The sequence below is a fragment of the Musca domestica genome, unplaced genomic scaffold (genome assembly GCF_030504385.1).
Source record: "Musca domestica strain aabys unplaced genomic scaffold, Musca_domestica.polishedcontigs.V.1.1 1, whole genome shotgun sequence".
NCBI classification, from domain to species: domain Eukaryota; kingdom Metazoa; phylum Arthropoda; class Insecta; order Diptera; family Muscidae; genus Musca; species Musca domestica.
The window spans coordinates 42,281,095-42,290,593 of record NW_026712114.1 but is presented as its reverse complement, the minus strand read 5'-3'; the positions used below and the strand labels follow the sequence as shown (position 1 = coordinate 42,290,593).

Genomic DNA, 9,499 nt, shown 5'->3' with positions numbered 1-9,499 from the left:
CCTTTGTGGAGGGAGGTACCAGAAGTAGTGATCCGTTCTATCTGTTCTTCATCTCAGATTTTGTCTTGGTAAAAATATTTAAGGGTGCGAAATTTGAAGACAATCGTACTCTTATTTCATATTATATGAGAGTTATAATTATTAAAAAATAATGGCCCTTTGTAGGAGAGGTAGTTGATGGAGTGGGCCATTTGGCACCTGAGCTAACATGCGACAGATCCTTTTTCTTTGGTGAAGTAAAATATTTTCTTTGATAATTTTGATCTTTTGTGCGAGAGGTACCAGAAGGAGTGAACCAATACTATCCATTTCCAAACTCGATCTAAGTTTTATAATATTATTAAGTTTTGAACGAATCGGATACTCCCTTCGAGAGTTTTCGTGCGCACAAACCGACAAGGCCGATGGACGGACGGGAACCCACAAATCGACTTCAATTGTCGTGAAACGTATTTGGTTTTTGGCCGTATCAAATGATATATACCGTCTGTAGCCATATTGCTGTGGATATAAAAACAATTCTGTTTAATATGTCTAAAACCATAAAAATATTAAATATCCAAAAGTACCAAAACTAAGGCCATATCCAGTTCCCAGTTCCTTGAGAGGATATTTCCAATCCTCGCTATATACAAATTTTCCGATTTACAGCAAATTCGGGTAAAATATGTCAAACCCCAAAAATGTCTTAAATGGGATGGAAACTGTAAAACAAAAATATCGCCACAGTTGCACACAAAAAAGGACCATGTAGTTTGATTTTCCTTTTCTCGCCATTCAAAAAAATTGCAATTCTAACGGACACCGCATTAAAGTGGAAACAAAACAACTTGCCAGCATTTCAGATGCCAGTAACCGATGATAAGTTTATAAATATTTCCAGCAGCCTTAGTTGTTGTAAAGCTTATCACAAGAGGAAAGTTCCACTAGTCGTATAAAAGTATCTATGTTGTGACTTCTAATTTCCCAAAGTTGTCAACAATAAAGAATCATTTAAAAAATCCATGTCATTCTCAGATAACCGCAAGTAAAAGCTTTTAAAATATTGCTTAAAAATGTTAGTTGGCAACGCTGCTGATTAGTGCTGGGCAGTTTTACACATTCCGAAGAGCACTCATTTCGTGATGAACTAGTTCATTCGTTAATTACAATCGACAGTTCAAGAAAACGAATTATAGGAATTATCCACATGAGGTAAACATTTGTACGTTCCCTTGTTTGGCTCAAATCGAAGCCTATTGAAATTAGGGATAATCGGTTCAGATTTGGATGTAAATCCCACATATATCTTCGTCCGATATCAGGTTCATTGTGTACCAAAAGTCCACATGGATTTTGGCACATACTAAAGAATCCAGCTTAGGAGAAAATTTGTAAAAAATTGGGTAAAAAGAATCATTAAATGTCAAATTGGATAAAACATATATCTATAGAAGATATATATTTTATCCGATTTCACATTTAAGCGACCTAAAGCCGTAATACACATATTCATACTGAAAATACCCAAAATACCCAAATGCCAAATACTGTTGGCATCGGTTCAGATTTAGATACAGCTCCTATACACATTCCTCTCTAATTTGATGTAAATGATGCACAATATATTCTACATATGTCCAATCATATTGGATCATACGATCAAGCTCCAACAAAAAAAGCCCTGAAAAGTAAATCTCTAGCTCCCACATATGTGTTTCAACCGGTTTTATATTTAATCATTTGGAACGAATTTGAATTAAAAAAAAAATAAATTTCGTTAAAAATTCTTTTAAAATCCAAAAAATACCAACTGTAGCCATCATATTAGGGTCTAAACGACAACGTGACCTGTATCGGCAACTTTTGTCATAAGCCATTACAATATTCAAATGCGAAACATGAAAAAAAAATCGGTGAATAATGTACCTAAAATCATCAATATAGGGAGGTACTATTATATGGGGGCTATACCAAAATGTGGACCTGCGCAGACAATTTTTTGCCTTAGGCTGCAGCATCCATTACGAACTTCAAATACCAAATTCGAAACAATTCCGATGAATAATAACGCTAAAATCATAAAAATACCAAATATAGGGAGATACCTTTATATGGGGGCTATACGAAGACGTGGACCTGCACAGACAATCTCCTGTCATATGCTCTAGTATCCATTACGAACTTCAAATACCAAATTCGAAACAATTCCGATGAATAATGTCGCTTAAATCCCGAATATCGGGAGGAACCGTTATATGAGGACTATACAAAGACGTGGAACTGCACAGACAATTTTCTGTATTTGGCTGTAGTATCCATTTCGAACTTCTAATACCAAATTTGAAACAATTCCGGTGAATAATGTCGCTAAAATCATCAAAATACCGAATATCGGGAGGTACCGTTATATGGGTGTTATACCAAATCGTGGCCCATTTTCAATACCAAGAGTCCTGCAGACATAATATACATTTGAGTAAAATTTTATCAATCTACTTCATTTCGTTCGGAAGCTAGAGTGATTTTCACAGACGGAATTTTTCGGAATTTTTCGACATAGAATTTTATGCTGATCAAGAATATATAAATACTTTGTGTTTAAAATGTATATTTCAAGTTGTTACAAACGGAATGCCAAACTTAATATCCCCTCCATACTATGGTGGAAAGTATAAAAAAATATATTACTTCGACTTACTAAATTTTTAGTAAATCATTTTGATAAATTAGTTTCGCAACATGACCTCAAATACCGCAACAAGGCTAGCCTTTTTCCAATACTTTTTATCCCAGAAAGGAAAATGATTATACCATTCTAATTTTAAATCCCTTTTAGTAAATATTGTGAACTCTTCAATTGAACTAGTTCATTCGTTACAAAAACCGCAACACTGGCTGATATAACTTGTTGCGATTTGTCTTATCATTTTAATAATATAAACAAATTAAGTAATCAAGTTTAGAACCAAACGACCGACCACAACAAGATAAAGCAAAGCATTGATTAAAATAAAGCCATGAGTAAAGTTGTTAACAACCGTAAGTAAGATTTTATGGTTCATTTAGAAAAGTTTCCTCGAAAGATTCACAACATAATTATTGTTATCATTTTTCGCAGTCATGAGATTGGCCCTGCTGCAGTTGAATGTGTCGAAAGATAAGTTGGTGAATTTGCAACATGCATCGCAAAAGATACGAGAAGCGGTAAAGGAACACAAGCCACGTATTGTTACGTTGCCGGAATGTTTTAATTCTCCCTATGGCACCAAATATTTCCGTGAATATGCCGAAAGCATACCCAGCGGTGAAACCTCACAAACTCTATCGCAATTGGCAAAGGAAATGGGTATCTACATAGTGGGTGGATCAATTCCTGAATTAGATAGTGATGATAAAATCTATAATACCTGTACCATCTGGTCACCGGAGGGCAATCTAATTGCCAAACATCGTAAAATGCATTTATTTGATATTGATGTCAAAGGTGGAATACGTTTCAAAGAATCTGAGACATTGTCGGCCGGTAATGAGTTTACCATTATTGAGGTTGATGGTCATAAAATTGGTATTGGTATTTGTTATGACATTCGTTTTGAGGAAATGGCCAAGGTTTATAGGAATGAAGGTGAGTAGTGTTTTAATCTCCTAATTAAAATTATTTTTAATCTCTTAATTTGTTAGGTTGTAAAATGCTGATATATCCTGCTGCTTTTAATATGACAACTGGACCAATGCACTGGGAATTGTTGCAACGTTCTCGGGCCAATGACAATCAATTGTATGTTGTGACAACCTCACCTGCCCGCGATGAAAAGGGCGAATATGTCGCCTATGGCCATTCAATGGTTGTTGATCCCTGGGCCAAGGTAGTCAAAAGTGCTAAGGAGGGCGAGGAGACAGTTGTTGCAGATATTGGTAAGGAAATTGGAAGTTCAATGGAAAAAATCGAATACCAACATTTTTATGATAGTTACTACGTTTCTGCATTACAAAGAGATCAAAAGCGTAGCATTAGCCTCCAGAGTACTAAAATATCCCACGTGTTATGTGGTGCTTTTCTACCAATTTTCTAATATTTCAAATTAAAAATTTATTTTTCGCTGGTGACCCCGAAATGCTTTTGAAATGTATTTCTATGTACGTCTCGGGAGCTAGATTTCCCAGCAATCTTCTCATTCGGCAGAATATCAAATTCTTTAACCATTAAAAGGGAAACAGAATATTTGACTTGACTATCTTAATGGTTGATCCATTGACATGGATTTGAGAAAATTGTGAACAAGGGTTTAGGTCGGTCTTGAAACCGGGAATGATAGGACACCAATCACATTTGACGAAGAAACAAAGACAGATCCGAAATAGTGAGCTGGCAAAGCACGGATTATCAAACCTCTTTTCGTCGAGAAAAGAGATGGGAATCGAATATCTCACAATAGAATTCAACCGTTCTAGAAGCGTTGGAAAAGGTTAGCACAGTTACTAAAGCCAGGCAATTATCCAAACAAATGTGAATCGTAAATTCCAATATCACTCGTACTGCCAGTAGCAAATCCTCTTAAAGCATTACTATTCGCCTTCAAAAGGGATGGCTATTTAATTGTCAATTATTAATATAGATTTCGACGGCAACGTGGCACCGCGACGGTACTACACACGCCGCATGAAAACATAATTATGATTCTTATACCAAGTGGTATTAGCCTCTATCCGCTTTCCCAATACAATGGATTCAGATTTAGCAGCTTTTTCCAAATTTCCAAAGACCAAGCCTTAACTCACACCTACACACCAACATTGGCCCCCATGCAAAATTTCTAGATTCTAGAGTCACTCTACTATTTTATTATACCCTCGACTGCAGTATGCAGGGTATATTAAGATTGTCAATCCGTTTTTAAAACATTTAAGACCCCACAGTATTCGGTATTCTACTGATTTTAGCTATTTTTCTGATTTATCCACTGGAATTGTTTCAAATTTGGTATTGTTAGTTCGTAATGCGTGCTACTGCCACTGACCGAAAAGTAGGTCCACGTCTTCTTATAGCCCCCATACATAACGGCACATCCCTTACATTTTATTTTTTTCAACGATTTTTTTTTTTTTTGAAAATTTTTAAATTTTAACCTAGTGTTTGAACTTATTTTAGAATCTTATTGCTTTTTTATTAATTTTTTTGTGTAAAAAGATACCTATATGCATGTTCAGGTTTTGGAAGGTGTCCAATATACCGAAAAGAACCAATTATTGGAATCAATCCCACGGCAGCGGGTTCTACGATACCGGATTGACCCGAAACAACAAGATTCCAGTTTCGGCCAGCGGCTGCCAACCCAGTATGTACATGTTTGTGTTTGTTTATTTTTCTGCATTGGGAGCAGCATATCCCGGAATGCTTGCTCCGGATTTTATTGGTCCGTGCCGGGATTGAGGAAAACCCCGGACCTTGGTTCTGCTCGGTTTGTCAGAACGTCATCCACCACAGATCTGTCTCGGTGCGATGTAATGGATGCAGAGAGTGGGTGCACTTCAAGAACTGTTCCGGATTAAGGCGTTTGCGAGACTACAGCGAAAGGGATTATGTTGCGACTTGCTGCAGTAACGTAGTCCCCAGTGAGTCCTCTTCTTCGTCGTCCTCGTCAGAGACGTCGTCGGAGTATGGCACTCCACCGCAGTCTCCAGAACAGCAACCAACACCGCAGCACCTAACGCCACATGTTGCTGTTCCAACTCCGGATTGTGCATCATTCTTGCAATTCAATTGCAACGGACTTCGAGGCAAAATAGATGAGATAGTGGAATTTATGAGTCGGAGGAATATTAAGATCGCAGCGGTGCAGGAAACCAAGCTGAATGAAAATTGCAGCCTACAACGTTGTTATGGTTACAACGTACTAAGGAAGGATCGCACCAGAAGTGGAGGTGGGGGATTAGCGTTCCTGTTACACCATTCTGTTCAGTACAGACCTATCTCGCTTGAGTTAGTCTCTAGTGACCCATACATGGAATGTATGGGGGTAGCAGTCAAGTGTGGAACTGCCGAGGTAGAGGTGCTTAATGTGTATATCCCGCCGATTAATAGCTGTGAACCACGTTATTTGCCTGATATTAGCCCATTATTGGTAGGCAATAACCGCCTGGTACTAGGGGATTTTAATGCCCACCATGAGTTGTGGCATTCCGTCCTAGGTAATGACCAGAGGGGATCAGCGCTGGCAGAGCAGATTGACTGCTCCACATTCTGCACGGTTAACGAGGATGCCCCCACCCGAATAAGAGGAGAGTGTCACAGTTCGCCAGACTTAACCATAGTGTCACCCGGTCTGATAAATGACGTGACTTGGCAACCCGTCATTTCTCTTGGCTCAGACCATCTCCCGATAATCGTCTCCATAAGCAGGTCGCCCGATTTCATAACCTCTGAACGCCGCACTTTCCTTAACCATGGGAAAGCTCACTGGCCAGAGTTCAGAGAATTCACCAACCGCCGCTTCAGAGAACTGCCCAACCCTTCTGATGTTCGGGTAGCAGAAAGGATTTTCCGAAACATCATCAGAGCTGCAGCCGCTCGCTATATACCTGCTGGTCGAATACCCGAGATAAGACCAAACTTCCCAGCAGAGGCAGCGGGATTAGCAAACGAGCGTGATGATCTCCGTCGTACCAACCCTACTGATCCTAGAATCAGTGATTTGACAGTGGAAGTCAACCGGTTGGTACAGGAGCATAAGAGGAAAAAGTGGCTAGACCATCTGAAGTGCTGCAACATTGGTACCGATATGAGTAAGCTGTGGGTAACGGTTAAGTCGCGCTCGAACCCTGGAAAAAAGGATGATAGGACCTCAGTCACTTTTAACAACGTAACGGTGACTGATCCGAAGAGGTGCGCGGAATATTTTAACCGACAATTTGTCGAGCACCCCGAGAGTGATAGGGCGAAGCGAAGAGTACTACGTCGTATCAGATCTCTTCCCGCCGAGGAGGAACCACCACAGTTTACGATGGGTGATGTTGCAAATGTCATCCGTAACGCTAAGTCATCCAAAGCGTTGGGCCCGGACGGAATCTCAATGGTAATGTTGAAGCAGCTGGATACGCCGGGAGTCGAGTACTTAACGAAAGTTCTCAATTTGTCGCTAGCCACCCACATAGTGCCCGAAACCTGGAAAATGGGCCGGGTGGTCCCGCTACTGAAGCCAGGCAAGGATGCCAGTAAAGGCGAATCGTACAGGCCGATTTCGCTCTTGTCGCCAGTAGCAAAGACTCTTGAGGCTTTACTCCTCCCCAGCATTAGAGGAAGCTATGCAGTTGCCAACCACCAGCACGGATTCCGTCCACAACATAGTACCACAACAGCATTACACGCCATTTCCACACATATTAGTAGAGGACTAAACCAGAACAGGCCGTGTGACAGAACAGTGTTGGTAGCCCTTGACCTATCAAAGGCATTTGATACGGTCAATCATGCCACACTGTTTGAGGACGTACAGAGAACTACCCTCCGGCCAAGTTTGAAACGTTGGATAATCAACTATATGTGTGGACGCCAGTCGTACGTGGAATTCCGGAACAAGAAGTCCAAAGCCCGTAGAGTGAAACAGGGAGTTCCCCAAGGTGGGGTGATATCTCCGGAACTGTTTAACCTCTACCTTTCCGGAATTCCTCGCCCTCCAGACGGCATTGAGATCGTAACGTATGCGGATGATTGTACGATCATGGCGTCGGGTCCAGTGGTCGATGACATATGCGAAAGGTTGAACCCCTATCTCGCGGAGCTTGCCGCATACTTCCACGCGAGGAATATGAAAATATCCGCCACGAAATCAACGGCCACACTCTTTACCACATGGTCTGCGGAGATGAGAACACAGCTGAATGTTCAGGTCGAGGGGAATTTAATACCGACCACGAACTACCCCAAGATTCTTGGGGTAACGTTCGACAGCATGTTCAAGTCGTCCGCGCAAGCCACAGCTATCTGCGACAAGATGAAAAGTAGGAACAAGGTCCTCAAGGCGCTAGCCGGCAGCTCTTGGGGTGCGGACAAAGAAACCTTGTTGACCTCTTATAACGCGATAGGTCGGTCTGTGGTCAACTATGCGGCTCCAGTGTGGTCTGCGAATACTAGTGCTACGCAGTGGAAGAATATCCAGACCTGCCAGAACGCTGCCCTGAGAACTGCGACAGGGTGCCTCCTCATGACACCAGTGGACCATCTACATGAGGAGGCGAAAGTCCTTCCCTTACGTCAGCATAATCATATGCTTTCGTTGCAGTACCTGCTTGGGTGTTACCGTGAGAGCCATCCCAACCATCATATGGTGGATAACTCTCCCCCACCCAGGCGTGTCAGGAAGGACATACATGATCTAGAGAGGGAGGTCCAGCGCTACAAGAGAGAGCCTCTAGATCAAGAAGCCTATCAGGCAGGTCTGAGTGGCATTCACACCGATGCAGTCGCGGATGCTATTAGCAGTTATAAAGTGAATGCCGTCCTCGGAGTCCACCCCCCATCCATTGCAGCCGAAGAACGTCAGCTGCCTAGACAAACCAGGGTAGTTTTGGCGCAATTACGTTCAGGATGGTGTAGTCGCCTCAATTCGTATTGGGCACGAATTGATGAAGATGTGCGTGACGCCTGCCCGGCGTGTGATACAGGCCCGCACAATACGCTACACCTTTTTAATTGCTCAGCCAAACCTACCCAACTCACTCCAGAGGATCTCTGGCAACAGCCCGTTAAAGTAGCCGAATTTCTAAACCTGGAGTTGGAACCAGATTAGCAGAACACAAACACACACATGTACTACTGCTACAACAACAACAACAATTATTGGAATATTATAAAGTTAAACGGACATATTGAAGCCATTGTCGCCTTTTTGAAGACATTGCTAGCATTTTAATTCTATTATTACTTATTTTCGCATCGATCGTTATAGCTGTTATTCATTTAATGCTCGACTGAGATTTTTGATGACAAATAATTACTTAAATTTAACAACCTTATCTCTTTACTGCTCTATAGACTGAACTGCCTGACAATGCAAAATTTGTCCGGAATTTTCCGTGCATGTTTCAATTCTTTTTTATGCGTTTCGAATGAAACTATTTATATTTCATTTCAATCTTTCAATTCCATAATTTTTATAAAAACGTTAAAAAATTAAATTGTATAGAAAACATAAATTTTCAATTTTTGTTCAAAATTACTCTAGTGTCACATATTTTCTCTGTCTTTTTCTAACTCCATCAATCTCTGAATTTTATCTTTGCAGATTTCTCATTGGTTGAACAAGTTCGTCAACAAATTCCAGTGTACTCCCAAAGACGTTTGGATTTGTATAGTACCAACAAAAAATGTTAACAATGTTATCTCCAGACTATAATTGCATTTAATTTAATTCTTTTTTGTTTTTTGTAACTGGTAATAATATTGCTTATTATCGTTTTATTATGGCTAAAAAATAAAAGGGACAAATATGGATACAAACAAAAAAAAAAAAACAAATAC

General features: G+C 40.5%; 1 protein-coding gene across 1 annotated transcript; it reads left to right on the top strand.

The window, feature by feature from the left end:
• Window positions 1–2,849: 2,849 nt before the first annotated feature.
• Window positions 2,850–9,496, top strand: LOC101892560 (omega-amidase NIT2). Its single transcript, XM_005182892.4, has 4 exons — window positions 2,850–3,021; window positions 3,101–3,607; window positions 3,664–3,897; window positions 9,264–9,496. Exons 1-4 carry the CDS (start codon window positions 3,000–3,002, stop codon window positions 9,350–9,352), a joined length of 852 nt encoding a protein of 283 aa, XP_005182949.2. The 5' UTR covers window positions 2,850–2,999; the 3' UTR covers window positions 9,353–9,496.
• The last annotated feature ends 3 nt before the right edge of the window (window positions 9,497–9,499 follow it).